Source organism: Zophobas morio, unplaced genomic scaffold (genome assembly GCF_036711695.1).
Source record: "Zophobas morio isolate AGI-343-1 ecotype UQ-CSIRO unplaced genomic scaffold, CSIRO_AGI_Zmor_V1 ptg000012l, whole genome shotgun sequence".
Lineage (NCBI taxonomy): Eukaryota > Metazoa > Arthropoda > Insecta > Coleoptera > Tenebrionidae > Zophobas > Zophobas morio.
This window is the reverse complement of record NW_026972117.1, coordinates 18,938,291-18,963,852: the sequence shown is the minus strand read 5'-3', so window position 1 is coordinate 18,963,852 and position 25,562 is coordinate 18,938,291. Positions and strand designations below refer to the sequence as shown.

Below are 25,562 nucleotides of genomic sequence, written 5' to 3'. Positions count from 1 at the left end.
AAAAATCTGGATGTCTAGGATAAAAACTTGGCACGTGCAGGAGTATCTTATTTTATAAAATTTAAATAACATTTAGTAATGGAAATCTTTGAGATGACGTCCTTCTATTGTTGGTGGGGATAATTCGCCAAATTTTCGTTAGCGTTTTGCTATCTACACGATATTCCTAATATACTTATAAAATTTGACAACAATTGGTGCAGTACTTTCGAAGATTATCTGTCTAATAAAAATCCGGGACAGATGACAGACAGGAAGGCAGACATATACACGGACGGGAGACCTATTTTTTCGTCCTGTAGGGATCATGAAATGTCGAGAAAACATGAAAGGAGCTAGTCGTCCAATGGAATGGCTTACAATACTTCCTTAGCTTAAACTCGGGAAGTAACAGTATAATAATAATTTAAAACCGCAAAAAATTATATTTATTATCTCATCGTCATACAAATAGAAAGTACACAAAAATTGACACAAATAAGCGATGTAAGTAAATATTAACAAATCAGCATAATTATTAGGGGAAGAAATAATTTTTTCATCGACTGGGAATTCTTAAAAATTATTAACAAACCTTTGAAGTAGGTATGTATTAGTGTTTCATAAATAATTTTTGTGATGACGTCAATAACTTTCTAGAGGGGATAAATAAATTTTAATTGTTGTCCTGTAATCATTAAATTGGTATCTATATCATAGTAAAATTTCAAAAAATCGCAATTCGTGCATAGATTTTAAGGCAAACGGTAAAAATTGCTCTTTCTAAATTTTTTTTTACGATAACTCGTGGTCGAATCGTTAAAAATTTTTTACAGTGTTTGTTAAACAAATAAAACAATATATCACACAAAATATGTGTTCTGTTAAATTCATGTTAAAGCATGTGCAAAAATTTTAGAACAATGCTGTTGTAATTTCTAAATTATATTGTAAAGTTTAGTTTAGATTTTTTAACTTTTTTCCAAAAACGTACATTCAGAAGTAAATAATTCAGAAGGCTAAAATAGGCGTGGATCGAAGATATAGAAGCATAATTTTTATCTTATATATTTTAAATGTGATTTACGTAGCAAAGTTCTGAAGTGACGTTATCAAATTTTTGATAGGGGTGATGAGACTAATTTCTGTCACCGTTTTACCACCTACATGATGTTCTTAAAATTTCACAACAATCAGGTTAGTAGTTTCGGAGATTATCTCTCTACTAAAATTGCCCCCAAACAAGGAAGGATGGACTACAGCGACAGACCACAGACAAACGGAAACAGAAAACCTAATTGTTCATTTTCTAGGAACTTATGAAACGTTGGAAACATAAAATTAGCCACTAACTATCAAATTTTTTAGTTTACCTCAAAACAAGATAACTTTTGACATTTTGAACAACCATTAGTATTGCTGGAGAAATTAAAACACGCTAACTAAAGTTAATTTATTTATTTATTCCGTCTAGTAGACGCATAGATCATCATCATAAAACTTATTACTGAAAAATATATTTTTACTTACTGAGCATAAGCTAAGGAAGTATTGTAAAAGGTGCTCCCAAAATTGTCAAATTTTAGAAGGGTGTTGTAAGTACCGTGTAGATGGTAAAACAGTAACCAAAAGTTGGATAATCATCTCCACCAACAATTTGATGAAGCTATCTCAAAATTTGGCGTGGTAATTGCTATTTAAATTTTATAAAATAACATTTTGTATCCTGTGTTTTATGAACTCGCCTTGATTTTTTACCCTTGCCATTCAAATTTTATGCTAATATAAAGAGTAACTATTGACTTCAAATGATGTCTTACCAATGCGACGGTCGCAGGTCCGATAACAAGTTGGCGTTACTTTTTTGAGAAAAAAAATCTAACGAAAAACGTTGTGTATAATTGACATTTCCGAGCTGTCAGCTGTCATAAAACAAATTTTAAGTTTATTGTAGAAATAATAAATAAATGTTTACAAAAAATGGTGGCCAACTTGATGACATTTTTAATTGAACACCCGATATACATATTGTCCTCAATAAACGTTAGGGACGAGTTTTCAGAAAATAATTATTTAAGGTATATAAGACAATTTTGTAGATTTTAACGCATAAAAATATGTCACTGCCATTTCCAGTTTTCAGTTGTGAGAAAACTAGGTAGGTATCAAAATTTTATTAGAAAAACATTAACAAAATTTAAATGAAATAACAACCATTAATATTCATGGTATTCAAATTGGTAAAATCAAAACTAATTGCATATAGAATAAATCAAGGCATTTCCACTAATGAATAAGTCGAATTCTAGAAAAAACAATCCACAAAAAAAAACAACCTTGTAAGTTGTAAACTAATTTCAATAATCTCGATAGATATATGGAAAAATTATCCACTGCCAAGAAAAATTCGGCAAAATATTGTAGTGGTCATACAAATAATAAAATGTTGCAAAACCGATGCAAGCACCACTTATATTCGCAATAAAAATCGTATAAAAATTGTAAAAATATTTCTAAATTCCCAGTAAAATATTTTCGTCGGAATTTTACGAAGTGCGCGACAATAAATCGCCACATATTTTTTCTAATTCTAACACAAACTAGCAAAACAAGTTCAGATAACGCGATGATATAAACAACTTTGCGGTTTTTCCGAAAACACCACAACTAATCGCAAAAATGTAAAATCAAACTCGCTGATTTTTTTCCACTCATCGATCTTTGATCAGCTATTCGAAAAGTCCATTACGCCGACCTGAGATAAATCTCGCAGAACCTTGAAAATTCAAACCACATCATTCATTGAATCTCAGAAAAATACATTTTAATGTAAATACGGCTGAAGTGTCTTTTTCAAGACGTCACATCCCGCGAGTCCGACGATTTGTGTATGAATAATAAACCAGAGTGTGTACAACACATTTGAATTTATATTAGGTTTAGACGGAACAAACCCAAACACATAAAACAGTTTCTAGCATTCCCACAATGATTCCTTTCGAAAAAAGTTGAAACGATCTAATAATAAACACAAGTGATCTCGCACTTATCTCACAAATTACATAATTTGGATTTATTTCCAGTCGCACCGTATCGATCACACGCACCAATCGTCCATAAAGTGTCAATTTGAACTGCTGGCGAGTGTTGAGCACCTGGAAAGTTTGTGACACATCTCTGAGAGGTACTTAACGGAACTTTCAGCCATGAAGTTTGAGAAGGCTCACCCTCGACTCTCCATTAAAGAGGCCTAGAAGAATTTTTGACCTGAACATTTCAAAATGACGAATATTTTCGTTAAGCAGGTAATTAATGAACAGGAAACGGCCAGGGCATTGGCGAAGGAGAAGTGTATTGAACTTCATGGAGAAGAGGTTGTGAACGTGATTCCACCCCTCTACAATAAAACTGTCAAATGTAAGTAGGCACCTACCTTTTTTTCTATTTCACGTGGTTTTCTCAGCAGTTTGTGAATTTATAACTTATACGTTTCCGCTCACGGAAGCGTATTTCTACTTTATCCTGCTGATGCTACAATAACGATTTAACTTTTATTTCCAACGGGTTACAATTCTTAAGTTAAAAGAAAAATGTCGGGAATGATCCTCCTACAATACTTCAAAAAATTATAGTGTATTGTTAAAGTGAAAGTTTTTGCGATATCCTAAAAAAGGTCAAATAAATATTTAGTGTTACTCTGGAACGTGTCAACTATTTTATCAGAAAACATTTCAACAATCCCTTACATACCAAAATCGCAAACATAACAAGTTAAAATACTCTGTTTCCTTTTTCCCCTAATTTTAAAACTTCTAGTTGTTTATTTACCTACGAACTCTTAAATTTTGTATCTAAAAATTAATTATCTCAGTAATTAAGCCTGTGGTATCATATGATCGAAAAAAAGTTCTCTAGTAGGCCACGAAATTTATTTTTAAAATAATCATGTTGGTAATGCAAACACGTTATTTGATAGTTATTTAACTCAAATTAGAATATCAAACTGGACAAGGAATACTTTGGTGTTGTGAACATCATTATTATAAAAGTAAATTTCATGACCTACTAGTTCATTTTTTTTTTTTCAGTCATGATACTTTGAATATTGGGAAAGGTTATAATTTCCATGCAACTTTATTATAATCAAATGTAGAATTGATAATAAAAAATGTCTAGACATTATTACTAAATATTTTTACAACCTTGTAAATATAAACTTCAGAATTAAGATATGGTTTAATTTAAGTAATCAGTGAAAAATTAAGCTTCAAATTTGTATTATGACAGTTTTTCTGTGTTTGTGATTATCTCTATATATAAACTTTTTTGTTCTGTGGGTTATTTCCAAAGCATCCATGTGCTTAACTGCTGAAAAGCTAAAAAATACATACATATCTTAAACATTGTATCAAATTTGTAAAAAAGTCTGCTAAAAATTTTAAACGCCACTACAACTTGACACAGAGCGTAATTTTGGAGACTAAAAATATTTCAATGTGTGAAGTTTCAGTGACAATAAAAATTCTAAATGTTCTAAATGTCAAAAGTTCATGTAGAATTGCCAGACCTATATAGTTCATAATTTTTGAAAACGAGAACTTGGAATTTTATATACGCTGTATTTCTTGACATTTTTCAATTTGTCTTAAAGTAAGATTTGACCTTTATCCTAACAATAATTCCAAAAAATTGGTCCAAAGTTATTTCGACAGAACTTCCCTCGCCCCTGAAATACAATAAAATAATCCATTTTTAATGAGAACCCTTATAAGTTAAAATAAAGATATGTATGTAACGTTAAAGTAAATGTAAAGAAGTGTGCTGAGCGCAGGCTCCAAATGAGTTTTGGCTTAACAAAATTTTGTGATGACGTCATCGACATTTTTCCATACGTATCACTTTGGATAGGTGCAGTGTAATTAATACTAGTGATAACAGTACCCAAATTTTCGGGAAAACGGAGTGAGCCGTTCCTGATTTAATCAATAAAATAAACTGACTCATTCACTAATTTTTATGAGTCATATTTTGCACATTTTGGAGAGGATTTATTCGGCAAAATTTTGAGATGATGTCATCAGTTTTTTGGGAAGGAGTAAACGAATAAATTTTGCTTAACGATTTACTATGAGTACGATAACAGTTTTGAATTTTTTCCAAAAATTCTGGACGTCAAGGGTGAAAATTCGACACGGATTCACACACCACAAGTGCATGAATATCTTATTTTATGAAATTAAAAAAAATATATTATAAATTTTGGAGATGACGTCATCCCATTAGTAGTGGGATTATCCAAATTTTAATTAGCATTTAACCATCTACATCATATTACTAATATACGTACAAAATGTGCCAACAATCGGTTCAGTAGTTTCGGAGATTACTTGTCTAATAAAAATGGGTCCAGACACCAGACAGACAGACAGACGGAAAAGGAAGACCACTTTTTTCGTACTCTAGAGAACATGACACGTCGAGAAAATCTGAAAATGGCAATTAGGCTGATGGACTCGATTACTATACTTCCATAGCCTACGCTCGGCAAGTAAAAAATAATCAAGATAAATCTCTGCAAACATTTTGAAAAATACGATAAAATGACTTGCAATACTCCAATTTCTTATAACTTTGTAAAGAGAAACTAAATAAAAAGTTTTGTTTTCGAAATTTCAAATTTCCATCTGTAAATATATTAAAACCTCTTTCTCAAAACACCTTTCTCTCTAATTTCTTTTTTATTTCCCGAGCGTAAGCGAAGGAAGTATTGTAATCGAGTCCGTCGATCGAACCTCTACTTTTATGTTTTCTCGACCTAAAGTACGAAGAAATAAGTCTCTCATTTCCGTCTGTCTGTCCGTCTGTCTGCCATCCTGTCAGACTATACTTGTAATTTATCACAGCATGAGACTCAAAAAAATTAATGGGTCAGTCAATTTATTATTGATCAAATTAAGGACAAGCCGTGAGTTTCAGAGTGGAAGCGATTTTATTAAAATGTCCCGTCACAGAACTCTAATGAGAAGAAATTATGGTAGACATAGAGACACGGTTCTGACAGCGAGGGATTAAATACTGTCTAAACTCTTTGGACCATTTTTTTTTCTTTTTTTCATAAAAAATTGTCTCATGTTATTGGACAAAACTACTCTCTCACCTGAAATATAATCAAACAAATCCAGTTTGAAAAATATAGATAATACCAGTAACAGTGTAAGAAATCAACTTCGTTCTAACCGATGACCCAACAATCGGTTGCTGAACATTTATTTTACAATAGTATGAATAACAAAAATAAGCATCTTATCTCATAAAATTTCAATAACGTGTACCGTACAAAATTTTGAGGTGACGTCATCACATTGTTGGTGGGGATGATCAAACAAATTTTGATTAACCTTTTACCATCTACACGATATTTCTAATACATACAGGGTGATCAAAAATTACAGATAAGCTCGACGATACGTTGTGAAGAAGACCCTGAAAACTCGAAAAAGTTATTAATAATTTAATAATAATATGCTAAAATACGATCCACAACGTAATTTTTAACTTTCAACATTTTCGAAAATGTTTACCGGAATTTTAATCTGTCGATTAAATTCACATTAAAACATATCAGAATTATGAAGTTCATTTTAAATTTTGGTTCAGAGATTAGTTTACCTTTTTTTCGATTTATGATCACCCTATGTACCTATAAAATCGGTCTGGTAGTTTCAGAAATTATCTGTCTAATAAATACCGATACAGACGACAAAGAGACGGAAACGGGAGATCTATTTTGTCACACTCTAGATGTCGGTCGTGAACGTCGAGAAAGCATGAAAGTAGCCACTGGCCGGGAAGTAAAAAATTCAAATCTAAAAATATATCTAAGATGTTACATTAAAAAAAAATACAACCCCGGTGTGTAGGAATCCCTGTGGCCAATTTTAAAAAGATGCACTGTATATATTTTAACTTGTAGACTAGTAGTGTAGTTCTACCTAATTGGATTGAACTTTTTTTTTTCAATAATTTGGAGGAAATGTGTAATTTTCTACCACCAGACGCTTGTACATCATAAAAAAAAATAAAAAATGACAATTTGAAACCACACTTGACGTTTGATGACCCCTAGAGCACGAAAAATAGGTCTCCTGTTTTCATCTGTCTGTCGCCTGTCGTCCATATCGATTTTTACTAAACACATTATCTTCAAAACTGCCGAACCGATTTTTGTTAAATTTTGCATGCATGTTAAGAATTTCGTGTAGATGGTAAATCGCTAATCAAAATTTTAGCCAATCTTCCACACCAAAAATGTAATCATGTGATAACATGCTTGTCGTTTATGAATCCCCCTCTCATGGGCCTTTCTTTTTTTCTTACACTGTTTCTGCAAGTATTATGTATTTTTTAAGTAAATTTTATTATTCTCAAAGAAGCGGAATTTGTTGGACTGTTCTTCAGGGACGAGGGAAGTTCTGTTCAAATAATCTCCGACCAATTCTTAGCAATTCTCGGAAATAAAAGCATATTCTATGAAGCACAGGTAGTAATCAATAAATAGTTCTTTTTAAGATGATGTCATCAATTTTTCGAAAGGAATGAATAAAAAGTCTTAGTTGCTGTTCTATAAGTCTCAAATCAGTTAAATCAATAATATTCAGACAAAATTTGTAATAAATCAGCTGTGTAATCTGTGAGATAAACTGCAAAATTATGAAAAAAAAATAGATGACGCATTCCTGAGATAACACACTTCATATTGAAACATCCTGTCTGTGCGATTCAAAAAATAAAAACACATTACACAAACACAAACAATACTTTCAACAGCAACACGCTCGAGATATATTTTTCACTAAAAATTTTAGCAATAAATTTCTAAGATGACGCAGAGATGCATAAAAATATAAGTAAAGTAAGTAAAATAAGTAAAGTAAAAAGTACAAAAAAGCCCAAAATTAATGCAAAAATTTTCGAATTATGTAAGCTCTGTAAATTTATTTCAATATAATGTATATCGATTATTATTTACGAATATAATCTTGACCTCCACTGAGATATCTCAAAAATTATTATTATTAGACAGCTATCTGAAAGTATCAATTATAGGGGTAAACAAAGATGCAAGTGAGATTACTTTCAAACCAAAGTTTAGTATTTATTTAACATCCTTCTTCGAGGCTTTTAAAACGTTTGACACGACAAACTGCATAGTAAAATCTATTTACTTAGCTCTGTGGGAGATGTTTTCGTGAAGTCGTTTTTACATCACTAAAATTTTACGTTGTTCAACATTAATCTGAAGCACTTTCTCATCTAACCAAAAATAGTTCCAAGTTCCTAAAATTTTGGCATGAAAAACAGACTTAACAACCGATTAAGAAACAATCTATAAAAAAAATCTCAACATTGCAAAAGCAACCACAATTGTAGTTAAGTTAATTACGAAATTAATTATAATTTATAAACAGTAACACCGTCGTGCTTTGTAATTAAATTATATACAATCTAAACACATTAGTTGCTGACTTCCCTCAAAATATAACAAAACATGAATACCTATAATTAAACTCGAACAAAAGCTGGACAACTTTCTCTTCCATTAAACGAACGCTGAATTAATTTAATTTTTGCTTACATGAAGCCATTATTAAATGAAAACAAAAAATTAGAAAATTTATTGTGTCGTAAATGTCTGCATTCCTTCACTGAGTACAGTCAATACTTGATGCCCTCTAACGCAAAAAGTGAACGTCTTCACCATGCAAATAACATTATACTTATGTAAAATGTTACGACTTTGGAATACATTATAACTGAAAATAGGGAACGTCTAAAAAACTGAATCTCACAGACGCTTTGAATACTTGCGATATCTTACTTTTCTCACCGCCTTTCTAAAATTTAAATGGCATCTAAAAACCAAAATTTTGAGGTGACCTTTGGGTTAACATTTTACCGTCTATAGCAAACGCCTCACATACATATAAAATTTCAACAAAAACAACACGGTTTCAGAATGTCGAGTTTTAAAAACGGAATCATGAACTTGTGCTATATGGAATTATGAATTCATCCCTAAATAATTTTAGATTTGTTACCTTTTAATTTTAAAGTGAACGCGCTGAAAATTTCAGTAAAAAACTAAACGGCTTTAAACTGATATAACAAATGAGAATGAGCAAAGTTTTAATTGGGGATTATGAAAACGTTAAAACTGACTTAGAAACGGATGAAATTAGTTATGATCCCGGTCACAAACATATCTGCCGTTCGCTTTGCATATTTTAGCAACTCAACTAATAAGGCTTTATCTACTAAAATTTTAAACTAAAAGTAGCATAATTTAAATTAAAATTATAGAAAAAAATTACCATACCAATAAACGTGTTTAGGAACTCCTTTTCCTCTCGTAATGGCAGAGTTGAAAGCTCTACATACAACACCTAACCTAATTTGATAAAGCAACAATTTTTTTTAATTTTAGTACCAGGAAACCCGTTTTAATTGCTCTGGTGAATAATTAAATTGTAACCTGTAGCTTAAAGCAGATGTGCTTATATTTGTTATCTCCAAAACGGCTAACATTAAGCAGCTACGAAATATAAACCAACGTGTCACGTATAGCCTTTGCCATTTCTATTGAAACACCGCTTGTTGATCGTAAATTTGGCAACGTTCATATTCAGACAATTTTCTAACTAAAAGCCGTTGTCAATCAACCGAAAACTGTTAGCAATTGCTAAATTTTAGGCAAAATCAACAGGTGGTGTTTCAATAGAAATGGCAAAAACTATATACATTTATAATTATTATAGCTCCTTAGACTTCTAAAGTCATACGAAAACATTATAAACAGTTCTCTTGCAATTCTAGTCCATTTTTCAATAACTGGTATTTTGTTTCATGGCAATGGTAGCTTACATGTGTCCACCTTTCTGGGACGAAATCCTCTGCTGGAATGCCACACCCGCTGGAACTCTAGCTGTCCAGAACTGTCCATCGTACTTCACTGGCTTCATTCCGGTACCACAACTCAACGAAACAACATATCTCACTCTATAATTAACAATTTTCCAGACAAACAATGCTACTCGTCAATGCATGGAAAATGGCAACTGGTACTTTCACGACAACATGCCTTGGACCAATTACACAGGTTGTTACAAAGACAAAATTACAACTATATACATCGACCTAAACAAAACAGACCTCCTTTACACCAGATTCATGGAAGTAAGTTTTGTATAACCCTGTTAAAAAAAAGAATTCCTACTTTTCTCTCATACAGCAATATGCTCCTGCCGTCCACGTCATATCACAAACCGGATATATAATATCCTTGGCTTCTCTCATCATCGCTTTCGCCATCATGCTCTTCATCAAGTAAGTTGTCATGCTCGGAAAAATATTGTGTTAACTCTTTTGTTTTCAAGAAAACTTCACTGCGCTAGAAACATTCTCCACATGCATCTGTTTGCGTCCTTTATTCTCAGAGCCCTTACCTCGATTGTTTTTAAAGTTATTTTTCTTGAAGGATTAGGTCTGCCGTCAGACTTTAACAAACAAAATGGCTCTATGTATTTTGCTGTCAATTCAGAGGTTCATTTTTTCTTTCTTTAGTTGTTCTTATTTTATTAGTTTTTTATTTTTTAGACAAACAACTGGACCTGTAAATTCATCACGAGCTTCTGGCATTATTTTGTCACTGCAAACTACTCGTGGATATTAATGGAAGGATTGTACTTGCATAATCTTATCTTCAGGGCACTATTCACGGACTCTAGTAATAGTATCAAGTGGTATGTCGTTATGGGTTGGGGTAAGTACGACACTATTTGTCTAGTCTATTGTAATTTTGGTGGTGAATACAGGTTTCCCTTTGATCGTAATTGGGTTTTGGATTCCTGCTAGACTTCTGGTCGAGGACAGTTTCTGTTGGACTACGGACGAAAGCCATGTAATTTTGATCATCAGAATACCAACAATAATATCAAATTTGGTAACTATATACTTGGTCCCATGGTGAATAAAATTTTTGAAAGAATGATATGTAGCTCAACTTATGCCTCTTCACGAGAATCTCGGTAGTACTATACAGCAAACTCAGATCACCAATCAATGAAGATGCACAAAGGTACCAAAAATGGTTCAAATCAACTTTAGTCCTAGTACCGTTGTTTGGAGTCCATTACGCCCTGTTTTCGATATTGTTCCACGTAAAGGGAACACACTGGATAGTGGAAGTCGTTTGGTTATTCTGCGATTTACTCTTCGGAAGCTTTCAGGTACATATTAATCAGTACTTGTGTCACACTCACGAATCTATTTCTAGGGCTTCTTCGTGGCGATACTCTACTGCTTTCTTAACGGCGAAGTCAGATCAGAGATCCAACCCCACTTCTATTACCTTCTTACATACCTTGCTAACCGAAAATACTCAAAGTACTTCTTCCCCTGCCGGAATAGATTCTCAAGGTTCTAGTTCCTTCGACCAATTCAATAAAATAATTCAGTTTTTTTTAGATCAGTTGTGGGCAGGTCATCAGTATGCACAACTATGTCATGTAGCTCCCTCTACACAAACGGAGTACTCCACCGCAACAGCAAATGTCGCCTAGATTCCATCCCCAAACTCAAACAAGGTGAGTACGGCAACAAGCGACTGGTCGATTGTCACACATACTTTCAAGGTGACAAAGCAAAAGACCATATCTGCTACAATCCGTCGAGAAGGAACTCGAGATCGCAGAGACATTCCCAACCTATCAATTTTACAGGATCTATACCTCCTGTAAGTGATCGGGAAGTAATCTGTATGCAGTAATTTTCATTTGTTTGCAGACGGCCGAGACGACGCTCTGTATCGAACATACTTCGGGGAAAAAACGGTCGGTAACGGAGATCAACGAGGAGACACTCAAGATGGCGGTGCAGAACGACTTTTAAGCCCTATTTAAATTTTTGTGATATTCGTCGATGTCAATCAAGATGTTTGATGTACGTCATCGATGTTCATTCAGAGCACATCGTATAGCGATCTAGTCCTTTTTTAGTAGAAAAAGAAAGAAATCTGTTAAAGTATTTTTCTTTATAAGACTGTTTTTACTGTTAAGAATGTATTCAATGTGATGTTTCAAAGACGCATGTATGACTTATACATCCAATTTTAAAATAAAAAACTATATATAAATGTCTCTTTTTGTTTACTTTAGCTGTGGCAAAATTTTCACATTTTTCTATATTGCAAGCTACACACAAAGCTTCAACGCTACCGCCATCATTTTTTGGTGAAAACGTCACCTTATTGTCAATTTTATGTATAGAGCTTCTAAATGTAGTTTAAATACAGAAATAATTGAAACATGATTCTATTGAAATTTTCCGTTTTCTACACTCTTGTCTTAACAGGCCTACAGGATGCACAGTCAGTTCTAATCTGTTAGAAATGCTGGGCATCCCCTAAAGAACATCAACCTAGGTGGCTACCAGGTAACAGCTGGCCTAACTGTACAGTGGAAACTACTCAACAACACAATGTTTCAGTTTTATATTTAAAGAAAGCATTTATTTTATGTATTCTCAATAATAGATGTGTATCCAATTCATTTCAGTCCAATTTGAAGCAAAGGGGTGTCTCACTGATGACGTGATGAGATATGCACTAATGTGTGACCACGAAAAAAATACACCAGACGTCCACGTTATTGGTCATCTACCCACTGTACTTAATTTTAAGAAATGGTAACTAGTATGTATTGTGGTGACCGCATTTTAATTAAAATTTCGCGCTGAAAAAAAATTAAAAACGGCGCGAAATCACATTTGAATAATTTGAATTAAAAAAAAACTCAATCAAAAAAATCGTTAAACATAGGCAACTATGTGCACGTTAACGCTTTTTGGGTAGTTGTTAGTTCTGCTTGGAATTTTAGTTAGAGGGTTAGTAAAGAGACGGGTGCTTGTTTTTTAGAGGTTGGGGAGAGCGGCACTTTTGGTGTGTTGCTTGTGAGTGTAACCACGTGGTGAGTTAGCTAGGTTAAATTTAGTTGGTTTGGTAGTTAATAAAAATGAGGAAGCCTTTTTTTTTCAAGGGGAAATAGGTGAATTTTCAATCGACGCTAACGGGTGGTGTAAATTTGTTTTATTTCTAAATTCACAATTCATGTTAACATTTTAATCGTTAACTGGTTCTAACACAATTTAACAGACATTAGATTTATTTAGATAAATCATTTGCTAGGAGATTTCATGAAATTCACTTAGTCAGACTCAGTCTTTTGTTTATCAGGTTATGAATAAGTTTCTGGATGCTAAAACTCAAGTGTTACGTTATAACACTTCTTAATTTCTCACACAAGGTTGATAATAGTTCATTTACAGCAGTTAAATTAACCTAACGTTGTCCCACTGTGGAAAAAGACCGTAGAAAAGTGCGGCAGAATTCATGAAATCGTGGACTGAGGGGCTGAGGGATTAATTTTCACCCTTAGGCAGTTATTATCATCGTTACCATCATCACATCACCGAGACGCATTTTCCTCGCAACGCTGGACGCATTTTGTGTTTATTTATCATGCATTTTGTTTAGGATAAACACTGCACGATATAAACTCTCAAAGCTAATTATTTAAATTCTTTGTTCTGGCAGCGGCCATACTGAAAGAGTATTTTCAAACCGAGCATATGTTTGAACTGTAAAATCTTATTGAACAAATTAACGACATTGTGGATCATGGGGGGGGGACGTGCATTTTATTCCTTTGATTTAGGCCATTATTTGCTTAACGCCACAGGATTGATCGCATTTTTGGGAGACACATTTTTGACGCATTTTTTTTTAACGACGCATTCGTCCGACGCCAATTTGAACCTTCAGATTGACTGCTATGCTTTTTATGTGTTTGTTTGGGGAATGTAAACGATGACCAAACATGCAGCTGAATAACTTCACTTTTAAAAATTAATCAATAATTCGAATAGACATAAATTATTAAAATCATGTAATTTTTGTTAGCTTTGCAATTTTTCTGTATCTCACAATTTTAGCCTCAGTAATTTTCCTTGCTGTTTCAAATTTCACAAGAGTGTATGGCGAATTTAAATGTTGTTTATTGCTCATTTTGAAACTTTAACACTTGTTCAGTTGTAGTTTAATGTCAGTTATAGAAATTGGCATTCAGACGGAATTGAGGTTCAATAACACAGAAACACATGGTGGAAGTGGAGTGCGCGGTTCCTAGTCGAGCTGGCGGGATTTATCGCGACATCTGCACAAAGAATGCAGGCTTTGTATAAAACTCAGGGGGGTCGAGATGACGTGACGCTGTCGGCGTCTTCTCCATTGTCGGGACCCACCCACAAGTTTGCGACCGCAACTGCCTGCTAGTACGGCATGTGCGTAATGGAGATGTGCTTTGCGACAGTGCTTGTGATAGACAGAATCACCGTCGACGGTAGAACAGCCACGGCCAGGAGCCCCAAACTCCGCTCGTGCTACAACGCCCCCTTTGGGTATTTTTATTGTGCCCTAGAATGAAATTGATATAGTTCGATCGCCAGACTCTTATAGCGCTTTGGTGCCGCTGCCGTTGCATAGTTTTTATTAAAATTGTGTTCTCTTGTTGACTGCCATAATTTTAAATTTGCTTTTTTTTCGTTTTTTTTTTTGTCAGTGGAGAAATAAAACATTTTGTGTCTCCATACATTTTTTGTTTTATTTAGTGGTACTTTTCCAACCTTGGGGTCCACTATTTGCACCTGAACGCATCCCGCCATTTTTTAAAAGCTCAACGTAGGGTTCCATTTTGTTAGACAATCACAGACAAGGCCAATTTTGAATTTTTGAATTTTTCGCGAGCTTTCAATTCTTTTACATGTCAATTAAGGTGGGATGTTTGGGTTATCATAATAACTTACCACAGTATGTAATTTAATTACAACTCTATTTTACACCGGCAGCACTTAATTACGAACATTTTCACTATTTTTGCAGAATAAGCTAAACGAAAAAAACAAATACCGATATTACAGAAATTTTTGTATTAGCAATTCTGAATTATTGGCATCCATGCTACTACGTCGGTTCACAGTTATCAAAATTTTAAATAGGTTGCCAACTTGACAAAAAAATCACAACATTAACATTCACTCGGTACATACTATAGTTAGTAGGTCAATATAAAACTCCATTTTCTAAAAAAGAAATGTATTTAAAGTATCAAAAATCGTAAAAATGTAAAGAACTTAAAAGAAATCGTCCATCATAGACTCCATTATGTCAGCACATCAGCTTGTAGACAGCTGTCAAGATGTTGCTTCATTCCTGCTTCGTTTACTAACTTCATACAAAATAGGCAATGAAACTCAGATTTGGTTTGCTTATCGTCCTTATCGACACTATCCTTCACTTCTTCCTTTGCATCATCAAAATCTACATCGAAAATATCGATAATACAATCCTCCAAGTGTATATTCAGATTTCTTTTAAGTATCTTCTCCCCACACGCTAAACACGAGATCACTTCCGGAGATTCTTTGTTCCCTAATTTTTCTTCTACTCCATCGTAAATTCTCCTTACCCACTGTTCAACGTGAACGTCGAAAAGAGAATATTTAATTTGCGTATTACAACCAGGACATTCGTTCTTTTCTTCTTTAGAAGAACCTGAAATTTCTGGTTCTCTGGCCTTTAATGGTTCACACAAACATTTATCTAAATGGCTATTTAGTCCTGACAATAAGACTTTTATTACACACTGGATACTCACAAAAAAACATCTGGAGGAACAGAGGAATATCGTTAGATTTCGCATTACTTACAACTTCCTTTCTTTCTGAGTAGATTTTGCAGATTCTTTTACCTAACACCAAAAAATAAAATTACAAAAATTAACTACGTTCAAAAATTACTTTGACAAATGTGAAAGTGATCTCCGCACCATACTCAGATAAGGCCATTACAACGCCACCAATGTTATTGGTTGTGACGGGCCGTTACTAAATCAGTTCACGAGAAAATTACAACAAAAAAACGAAAAACACATCTCCAGAACATAAAAACAAAATTCGCAAATTTTTAAATGTTAATTACTTAACACGCATGTCCAAATCTGCACATAGTACCATTCAAACAGGTAGTCAGACTCTACCACCAATCCCCAAACATAAGAACAAAATTCGTAAATTTCAAACATCATTGCGCCTGTCAGACATTGCGTACAACATGTGCAGAACCGTACATCCACAAAAGCCGCCAATCGCAGTTATTTTCATTAGAATTCCTACCCAAACTAAAACAGTAGCAGGCAAAACCCAGACGCATAAAAAACAGATCAAAGAACCCCGCCAATGCAAGTTGAAAAAATCGACAAATTTACGACACCGAACTCGTGTAAATCCGTCCGAGACGAAAGCCTAGTCAAACCAAACTAAGCCTTATAAAACAGCAAAATAAGGCCTAAAAGTCGTGTTCCGGGCAACCCATAATGGCTCACTAACGTCGCGGGAGACAAAATAAATGGGCAAAAGTCCCTATAAAAGCAGTAGAAGCGATTTTCACGCAAGTTCCGAGTTGCCGTGGGCCACGCCATGGTAGAAGGGGACATGGTATAGGCATCCGATGTACCAATTTAAAAATCGTCCGCGCATCTATTTGTGACGTCAGGTGGCATCAACGACCTTGTGAGCTTCGCTAGGGAAGTCTAGAGAATTTCAGCTTGAATTGTAATCGCTCTGTCAAATACGTCAATTAGTTGTCGGTTAACGAAAGTTAATAATGATAAAAACGAAATTATTGAAAGTTGAACGGTCCAAAAATGTGGTTTCGTATCAATTTCGATAAATGTGGGACATCAGCAAATGCAAACTTGGGTGTTGAAAAGAGGTTTTTGACAAATTAAATTTATGCTCAGTTCTCTGCACAACCCTAAATTCTGCGATCACATCACACATACGACTGCAACAACTGAATAATCACAAATATGCGATTTTTGTCAGGGGTTTTCGATGCATTTGGTGTGAACAGACAGCGCCGGAGGCGGAAGGAATTTTTAGCGGTAACAGATATTCTTTTGGCGTTTTTTTAAATGTTGACCATTTATAGTAGGTACGTAGAATGCACTGGATTTACTTTCTTTGTGAATGTTATATAAAAGCATTTCTCAATATTTAATACTAGTTTAACACTACTGCAGTAATTTACTAATTTATCAAAGTTAGTTTGAAAAATTTTAACATCATTGATATTATTAATTGAAGAGTATAACTTTATACCGTCTGCATATTCCAGTACTTTACAATTAAGAAGCTCTAATAGATCATTGATAAATATAATAAAAAGCAAAGGACTGAAATTAGACCCTTGGAGGACTCCGGAATTGAAAATAAAATTCTTGGACTTAAAACCATTGTACGAAACATAATTAGGACGGTTATTTAAATACGATTGCAATAACTTGAGAGAACTGGCCGCAAATCCAAAACAGCTTAGCTTATTTAATAAAGTATAATGATCTATTGAGTCAAAAGCGCTAGAAAAATCAGTATAAATAACATCGACTTAATTATTATTTCTGTCTAATTCTTGCGAGATAAACTGTATAATTATTACTAAATTGGTAATTGTTGATCGAGCTGGCAGAAATCCATGTTGGTGAATGGAGAGATGACTTAATATTATAATAGATATTTCGATAAACCGGAGAATTTCGATGATTTTAGCGAAGTTGGAAAGGACTGAAATAGGTCTATAGTTTTTTATTAAGTGGCAATCACATTTTTTAAAGATACGAACAATTCTCTATCTTTCATTTATTTGGAAATGTTGCTGTCTTAATGACAAATCGAGTATCATGAATCAAGAAACTAGGAACGAGATCATCTCCGGCTGTCAATTTATTAGCTAAGGTTGACATTACAGATATAACTTAATCTTCGGAAACATTTTGGATAATAAAAGAAAGATTATTATTAGTGTAAGCATCTGTTATAGTAGCATTTAGTTTTGGCCTAAATGAACTTGAAAATTATGAGAGTATTTAGCGAATTAATTAAAGTAAAAATTACTTATCTCTCTTTTTGAATGTCTTATTTTCAGCGTAGATTTAAGTGTATGTTTTAATCCGGTTAGTTTTAGTTTTTCTTTATTCTCAGGGGAAGATTTCTTTGATTTCCACTGGATTTTTCGTTTTAATTGTTTTTAGCAGTTTTAATAGTACAGCAAAACCTCCCTTAACGGACACGGAAATGTAATGAAGTAAAACCTCCCAACAACGGACCCTCTCAACAACAGACGCGGACAGTAAAATTTGCTAGACATTTCTTAGAAATTTACCTCTACACAACGGACAGATTTATTTGTTACTACGATTTTACCTGGTAAACAGCTCATGCACTTTTAACAGATTAACTAATTTTGAGTACCGCCCGCGGCACCCTATTATAATAATAATTATTATGACATACTAATGGTTTTCTCGTTATTCCATTTAATCCATTGTAGGTTTACCGGTTTTCCCAAAAATTAATTTTAAAATTGTATTTTAAATCCTTTCAAATGATTGCCGGCAGCACTGCACTAATAATAATTCATTATTTGTTTAAATTCTTAAATCTGCTAAGTTTTTGTAATTCGATAAGCTTCTTATTGTTACCTATGTATGTGTATGTTTCTGGCAAATATGATAGAAACTTCGTAATGAAAATAATGGCGGCTATTTCACTAAGTGGAAAAGTATATATAAATATTTAATGTCTATATGTGCATACATCAAATAGGTTTTCAATATATGTATACAACAAATATAGATATTTATTTTTTTATCAACCTCTCCAACGGACACCTCTCAATAACGGACACCTTCTTAGTCACCACAGCTGTCCGTTGTAGAGAGGTTTTAGCGTACTTAGCTAGCCTGTAAATACTCAATCGGAGTTTAATAAATGACTAAGTAGATTACTCGAATTGCAGTTTTCGAGGCTTAGTTACCACACACGTATTATTATTATGTTTTAGAATGTATCCCAAATATTTAGAGATTTGTTAGGTTATTCTTAAGTTTTTAACCGCATGAGAGGATTTTTAAGATTAATTTTAATTAGTTTCATGAGCCTATTTCGTAGATTTTAAGATTTTGGTAATGGAATGTCGTGAGTAGGAAATGCGTGTTATGTGATAATACGTTAGATCAGAATTGCCATCATTGTAACATAAAACATTTCCTGTGAAAAAACTAGCAAAATTTATACACAAAAATAAAAGATAGAAATACATATATACTTCTGCATTTATCATACCCTATCTCATACAGACATAATAAATAACTCAAGATTCTTTAAAAGAAAGTCAGACGTTGCCAAACTCACATTCTAGCCAAGTTCAAACACAATATTCAACAATCACATGCTTACACGATTAAAATTTACTCAAAACACTGTCAAATTTTCAACTGATTCAGGCAACATTCAATTCAACTAACCTGCCTCCTGATTAATCCTATACACGTGTTTATGGAATTCTGGCCCATGACCATCTCGGTCCCTATTACTGTAACAAACAAATATGGGTGTATTATTTTCTGGAGACCTGTCGCCACCAAATTTTTCCTGGGTCTCAACTTAAGGAGAGGTGCGCTCAAAGTTATTCTACACATTCCTCATTTACCATTGTATGCACAAATACCAGCACAAGAAGTCATTCGTCTGCTCCAAGCCACACATACATACAGCAATTTATTCCAGAAAAACCGTTGATTAAAAACCATAAACAAATTATGAACGTCAGGAGTGAGATGTACGAGCTCCTAAAAAAGATCTACTAGTGATCTGGGAGAATTATGGCCAGATGTTGTAAACTGATAAACCCAATCGGACTTTGGTCTTTCGACTGCTTCTTCTTGCTCAAACTGTTCTTGGAATGGTCGGGCCAACTCCTCGTCTGTGCTTTGCGCGTTCCTGGATGCTTTATATTCCTGTTCGAATCGGTGTGGCAGTAAAAGAACCATTTGTCTATCCATTTCCGCCATTCTAACCTCAAAACTACTAATAATAATAATTAATTAGTTCTGCAAATCATGCATTCCATTATTTATATCAATCCTAACGTGATTCCTACCTTTATATTTTGGTGTATTCTCTTCACGGCGCTTTTTGGTGCAGTTTAATTCAAAATTGTAACCCCAATTGGAGCTCTCTATCTTTTTCAACTTCAGTGCTCCCAACTGTCACTTCAGTGACATACGGCGTGTTTCGTGTTAAATTTTATTGTAAAACTCAACAAAAAAAAACAAACAAAAGTGTAAGAAATGTTGCAATAGACACAATAATGTCCAGTAGTACTTTTGACGACGTTTTGACGTCTCTCCAAAGTGTTCAAGATAGTACAAAATTACTTAAGCTTCTCATTGAAGTAAGAAAAAGAGTGGATGTCGACTGTGCCAAGAACAATGACAACATTACCAAAATCCGAGAAAGGGGTAGTTTCAAACAAATTATTTCATCCCTTCAGACGTCCAAAAAAGGAATAATTAACGTCTCTTTGAGCATCCTGGGTAACTGTTGTCTGGACGCAAGATGTGCGAGAGATGTGGTATGTTATGTGACGTCATAAACTTAAGTCATGTTTAGTAGCAATAAATCTCTGTAGGTGACGCAATATGGCATTTTATCAAATCTCAATCAGCTTCTGAAACGGTACCCCAAGGAAGACAGCATAAACGGACGCGTGTTTAGAATTGTAGGCAACTTGTGTCAGCACAAGGATCAATGGACTAAAGTTATTATGGATAAGAAGCCACAGATTGTAATACATATTGTAAAAGTTTTGAAAGATTCGGTGGAAGAAGAGAACGGGAAAGTATCAGAGGCCACAGTGAAAATGGGAGTAAGATCTCTAAGAGAATTATTGTCTCGAGAAACGCTTGAAACGTTGGTTGAGACATATGGGGTCCTCAAAACTGTGGGGATGTTACTTATTAAGTATGGTACTATTTGGCAAGCTACTAAACAAGGCGATGGAGTTGTTCTGAACATCATCAAGCTTTTACATGAATATTCGCGGTACAGACATTATCCATCAATTTTAGAGGTAAGCATTTATTAAACTTATTTATCGTCCCAAGTGTTCTTTCAATATAATATAATATAATTTTTACTGGATGTAGTCATTTATTGACACTCTATTTTATAAATAATTGCACAAATTGTTAGATGAGAAACACCAGCAAGGGCGATTCCATTGCCTACCTCAGCAAAATTCTCCTTGTGTCCCCGCGACAAGTAGTCAAAATAGTGATGAATTTCTTAAGAATCAGCCAGCTCAAATCCGACTTGCCGGTCCCTGAAATTTTCGATAGTTTTGTGAAAGTACTCCGCGATGAATCCATCATTGAAGGTACAGAAAACTATATTCTTGTGTTAAATTTTTATACTTCCGTTTTTCAGAATTTAACTCGACGTGCGAAGAATGTATTAAATGTCTTTGCTATTTACTTGACCATCCAGGGAACAGAGAAAATGAAAGGTGTGGTGAAAGTATCCCACTCCTGATAACTGTATTACAGGGTCTAACTTTTGAGAACAATAGAAAAGTAGGTTTATTATAACAGAAAGTAGTGGGTTATGAATCGATTTATTATTTTCTTTTACAGATTGAGTGTTCTTTGTTGATTATGTCAACACTGGGCAAGTGCAGGTATAGCAGTAATTTAATTGCTGCTCAGATTAAATGTAACGCTGTGACAGTATTAACTGAGAAACTGAAGTTGATAGTTGGGGCCGTTCAACCACTGAATCTTACTCATAAGTGTAACAAAAAAGAAAAAACTAATCTTATTGCCAGATTTAAAGGAGTCAAAAAAATTAAACTGTCTGATGATTGTGACGTAATGAATGTAGTTTTTAATGTTGACAATGACGACTAAAAAATATGTATTTGTAGAATGAACGTGAAATTATATCGTCCTCAAGTAGTACCGAAGAATTTGATCAATTATATTCAAGCAATGTAAGATATGACTTTAGTCCAGCGTCAAGCAACGATTCAGATGTATTGTCATGTACGTCTGGATTATCCCCACAATCTAGTCCCCGTTTTCAGTTTTCTGGTAAATCTTAAAATTCGTGTATTTTCAAATTTATTTGTGCGTTAGAAATTTCAGGATCCGATTCTGACGACTACTCTCCCGTGTGTAGCGAAGTTGACCCTAATGACTTTTCCTTGCCGCTTGTAGAAGATGACTGCACTAATCCAGAACCAGAACCAAAGAATTCAGACGACATTCCAGACAACCCAGAAGACTTACAAAGTAATTTTTAGTTGTGCACACACAAACAGGAAACTAAATCTTCATCTTGCAGGTTTTAGTGTGGATTCATATACTGTAAAACAGATTAAAAAAAAACTTATAATTGAAATACTTGATCTACTCAAAACTTATGTCAAGATAAAACCTCCCATAACACAGTTGGGAGCGCCAGAACTTTTGCTGGGACTTATCAAAAGTTCGGGATACTTTGATTGGGGACACACGTCAACAATTTTAAATATTGTGGAAATCGTCGAAAAAATATTTGAGTAAGAATGCTTAAATTAGTGAGTGTAATTATAAAATATCAGCAAATCGTAGATCCCACGATTATTTATTACCTCTAATGAAAACCGACTTCATTCCCGCCGTCTACGATCGTGCCAAAACTCTACGTAACGCTTGGTGTTCGAAATGTCGCGACTTCCAATGTATCAGCAGCATCATCATTAGAAAAATAACTGAACTAGCTGAATCAGGTGGTGGAAAAGGCGACATAGCTCACAAATTATTACGTGGAGACATTGAAACAAAACAACAGTTGACACTAGTCATACCCTATATAATAAGGTAAGAAATGACTACAAAGATTTTTCATTTTAAAACCCACTTTCCACAGGGACAGAAGTATTCTGGTGAAACTCATGCTCAACTGCGGTGGTCTTGAAATCCTCATGCAACTCCTCAATGACGACTCGCACTTACAGAACAAAAGCATCAAAGTGTTGTGCGTCCTTGCATCACAAAAACTTGGCATTCCAAACCCCCAGCAAGTGTCCAGTTCATATAAATCCAACTTGATCGACAACGAACCTCCCATGTCTTCTACTCTCGTCACGTTCAAATTAGACGACGGTAGTTTGGTCCGCGCAGATCGAGATCTGCTGAGCAAGAACTCGGACTTTTTCGCGCGACTTTTGAACGGCGCTTTCAAAGAGTCGTGTCAAGACGTGATAACCTTGCCTAACGTGACGAATAAAGCGCTGGAATACTTGCTGCAATTTATAAAATGTGATATAGATAAGACTAAAATTGTTGATATTGAACTGGACTTGGATACACACCTTGATGTGATTGGTCTGTGCGATAGATTTTTAATGGAAGAGTATAGGGTTTATTTAACGGATTGTGTGGAGAAATTTAGACTAAGATGGGATACTATTCCAACAATTTATAATTGGTCGCTGGAATCGCGAACGAATTTGTTGAGGGTGGAGTGCATTGCGTTTGCTTTGGTTGGCAATATTGTAGACAGGGAAAGGTTTGAAATGTTCAAAAATTTGTTTGAACTGGGTTTTACTGAAGAGTTATTAGGAGATATTAAGGAGTTACTGGTCAGGTATATGACTGTAAATCAATTCTGCTATTGCAAGAGGAAAAAGGGAAGATCATGTGATGAAACGCTTCGCTGTATTTATTAGATGTATGTATTTTTTATATGTAGAAAATAGGTGTCCAATAAATGTTCATTTTGAATTCAATTTTTTATTAACAAAAATGGACAAACATATCTACATTCATCGAACAACTTACATTTTAAATAAAGTGTAATAATTTAAGTCGCGTTACAATTATGTACACAAAAATTAATAAGTCTTATCCAATTACGTTACTACATATTTTTTGTTATAAAAATAAATATATAATAAAAAAAACGATCAGGTAAGATTCAATAAATTAGAACACGTTTTAATGTAATCCCGCACTAAACGTATTACTAGTGGCTCAATTCATTTTTCATATACCTGTGTTCATTTATCATGGTATGTCGGGAGTCCCAGAAAATAATAAAAAAATTCTTTATGATGTATTGTCTTTGCCATTTCTGTTGAAACACCACCTGTTGATTTTGCTTAAAATTTAGCAATTGGTAACAACTTTCAGTTGATTGACAACGGCTTTTAGTTAGAAAACTCTCTGAATATGAAAGTTGCCAAATTTACGAACAACAAGTGGTGTTTCAATAGAAATGGCAAATTAAAGACTATAGATTACAAAAAAACGTAGTTTTACAAAAGTAAAATTGGCAACATTGCACGCACCTAATGCGTGAATACCTCCGGCTTACTTTCTGATTTCCTAGTAACGAGGGTGATTGAAATCCACCTTTTATTTTTTTTTTTTAGGACAATAACCATAACAACCAAGGGAGCTAGTACCTGCTAAAATAAGACCGAATTTGAATTAAAATTTCGCCACAGCTTCCCCAACACGCGTAGCTTATTCTTGTGGTTTTTCCAAGCGGAAATAAGTGAATTTTTAACCGACGCTAACATGTGGTGTAAATTCACAGTTCATGTTAGGATTTTAATCGTTAACCAGTTCTAACATAATTTAACAATCAGGAATTTGTTTAGATAAACACTTGCTAGGAGATTTCATGAAATTCACTTAGTAAGGAGTCGTTGTTTGTTTACCTAATTACGAATAAGGTTTCTGGATCCTTATACGTAAGTGTTACATTATAACACTTCTTAATTCCTCACACAAGATTGCTAATAGTTCATTTGCGGCAGTTAAAATCAATCTAACGTTGCCCCACTATGGGAAAAGACCGTGAAGGTACGGTAGAAGGTTAGGCCCCACCCATATCCGCCCAGATCTCAATTCTCAGCTGTGATGAATTTTTCATTGGTTGTCACATCGAGGGGCGGGGCTTAATTGCAAGATCCATATTTGTCTTCAAGAATTTACCACTTTAAACATGTTTTAAGGTTCTTGTTCTGATAAGGCGACTACGTATGTTAAGAAAAATAGCAAAATATAAGCCCCGCCCACCCGCCCTATCTCAATTGTGAGGACCTTTTTTTAATCATCGAGAGCCAAAGGAGCGGAATTTAATTGCAAAATCCTTACTATTTCTCGACAAGAAATTACCATGTAACACATGTTTTTGAGTATCGTGTATAAAGAAAAAATTAAAGCCAAAGATTAAGCCCCACCCATACCTGTCCTGATCCAAATAGTAATGAAGTTTTCATTCGTTGCCAGACTTCGAGGCGGAGCCAAATTGCAAAATTCATATTTTCTTACAAAAATTTGCCATTTTAAACGTGTTTTAGGTTTCTAAGAATAAAAAATTCATCACAATTGAGATAGGGTGGGTGGGCGGGGTTTTATATTTTGCCTTTTTTTAGACATACGTAGTATTCTTTGAATAACACGATACTCAAAAACACATTTTTAATTTATTGTAAAGCAATAAGTATTTTGCAGTTAAGCTCCGCCCCCTTGGTACACGACGAATAAAAAAATCATCACAATTGAGATAGGGCGGGTGGG

The 25,562-nt window shown here is 34.2% G+C and overlaps 3 protein-coding genes and 1 pseudogene across 7 annotated transcripts in view; 2 read left to right on the top strand and 2 right to left on the bottom strand.

Annotated features, from left to right (window-relative positions):
* LOC135127968 (vasoactive intestinal polypeptide receptor 2-like) overlaps positions 1 to 12,173 on the top strand; it is a 100,500-nt gene extending 88,327 nt beyond the window's left edge. For 4 of the 5 annotated variants that reach the window (XM_064054683.1, XM_064054685.1, XM_064054684.1 and 1 more), the window contains exons 2-13: positions 3,063 to 3,396; positions 9,896 to 10,002; positions 10,057 to 10,212; positions 10,268 to 10,362; positions 10,413 to 10,578; positions 10,633 to 10,798; positions 10,851 to 10,978; positions 11,034 to 11,264; positions 11,312 to 11,454; positions 11,503 to 11,621; positions 11,670 to 11,770; positions 11,821 to 12,173. In XM_064054683.1, the coding sequence (XP_063910753.1) occupies positions 3,261 to 3,396; positions 9,896 to 10,002; positions 10,057 to 10,212; positions 10,268 to 10,362; positions 10,413 to 10,578; positions 10,633 to 10,798; positions 10,851 to 10,978; positions 11,034 to 11,264; positions 11,312 to 11,454; positions 11,503 to 11,621; positions 11,670 to 11,770; positions 11,821 to 11,925 (1,653 nt within the window). In that variant the 5' untranslated portion in view covers positions 3,063 to 3,260 and the 3' untranslated portion in view covers positions 11,926 to 12,173. The remainder of the gene's footprint in view (positions 1 to 3,062; positions 3,397 to 9,895; positions 10,003 to 10,056; positions 10,213 to 10,267; positions 10,363 to 10,412; positions 10,579 to 10,632; positions 10,799 to 10,850; positions 10,979 to 11,033; positions 11,265 to 11,311; positions 11,455 to 11,502; positions 11,622 to 11,669; positions 11,771 to 11,820) is intronic. The other variant, XM_064054687.1, reaches the window with a different exon arrangement.
* A 2,994-nt stretch (positions 12,174 to 15,167) lies between these two features.
* LOC135127967 (uncharacterized) lies at positions 15,168 to 19,592 on the bottom strand (annotated as a pseudogene).
* On the bottom strand, positions 15,807 to 20,179 carry LOC135127965 (DNA-dependent metalloprotease SPRTN-like). Its single transcript, XM_064054680.1, is given in 3 exon segments — positions 15,807 to 19,523; positions 19,526 to 20,013; positions 20,090 to 20,179. Coding segments are annotated over 2 exon segments (549 nt in total). The 5' UTR covers positions 20,001 to 20,013; positions 20,090 to 20,179; the 3' UTR covers positions 15,807 to 19,449.
* A 119-nt stretch (positions 20,180 to 20,298) lies between these two features.
* Positions 20,299 to 23,756, top strand: LOC135127963 (uncharacterized). Its single transcript, XM_064054677.1, has 10 exons — positions 20,299 to 20,563; positions 20,621 to 21,061; positions 21,184 to 21,367; positions 21,418 to 21,563; positions 21,624 to 21,857; positions 21,914 to 22,079; positions 22,125 to 22,280; positions 22,333 to 22,549; positions 22,602 to 22,850; positions 22,900 to 23,756. The coding sequence occupies exons 1-10, from the start codon at positions 20,300 to 20,302 to the stop codon at positions 23,699 to 23,701; spliced, it is 2,859 nt and encodes a 952-aa protein (XP_063910747.1). The 5' UTR covers position 20,299; the 3' UTR covers positions 23,702 to 23,756.
* The last annotated feature ends 1,806 nt before the right edge of the window (positions 23,757 to 25,562 follow it).

What these genes read in the sequence shown, in the direction of transcription:
- LOC135127963 (XM_064054677.1), top strand. Translation starts at nt 20,300, where the DNA reads ATGTCCAGTAGTACTTTTGACGACGTTTTGACGTCTCTCCAAAGTGTT. An exon ending in CAAGATGTGCGAGAGATGTG is followed by an intron (nt 20,564 to 20,620) that starts GTATGTTATGTG and finishes AAATCTCTGTAG; the next exon opens with GTGACGCAATATGGCATTTT. An exon ending in CGATGAATCCATCATTGAAG is followed by an intron (nt 21,368 to 21,417) that starts GTACAGAAAACT and finishes TCCGTTTTTCAG; the next exon opens with AATTTAACTCGACGTGCGAA.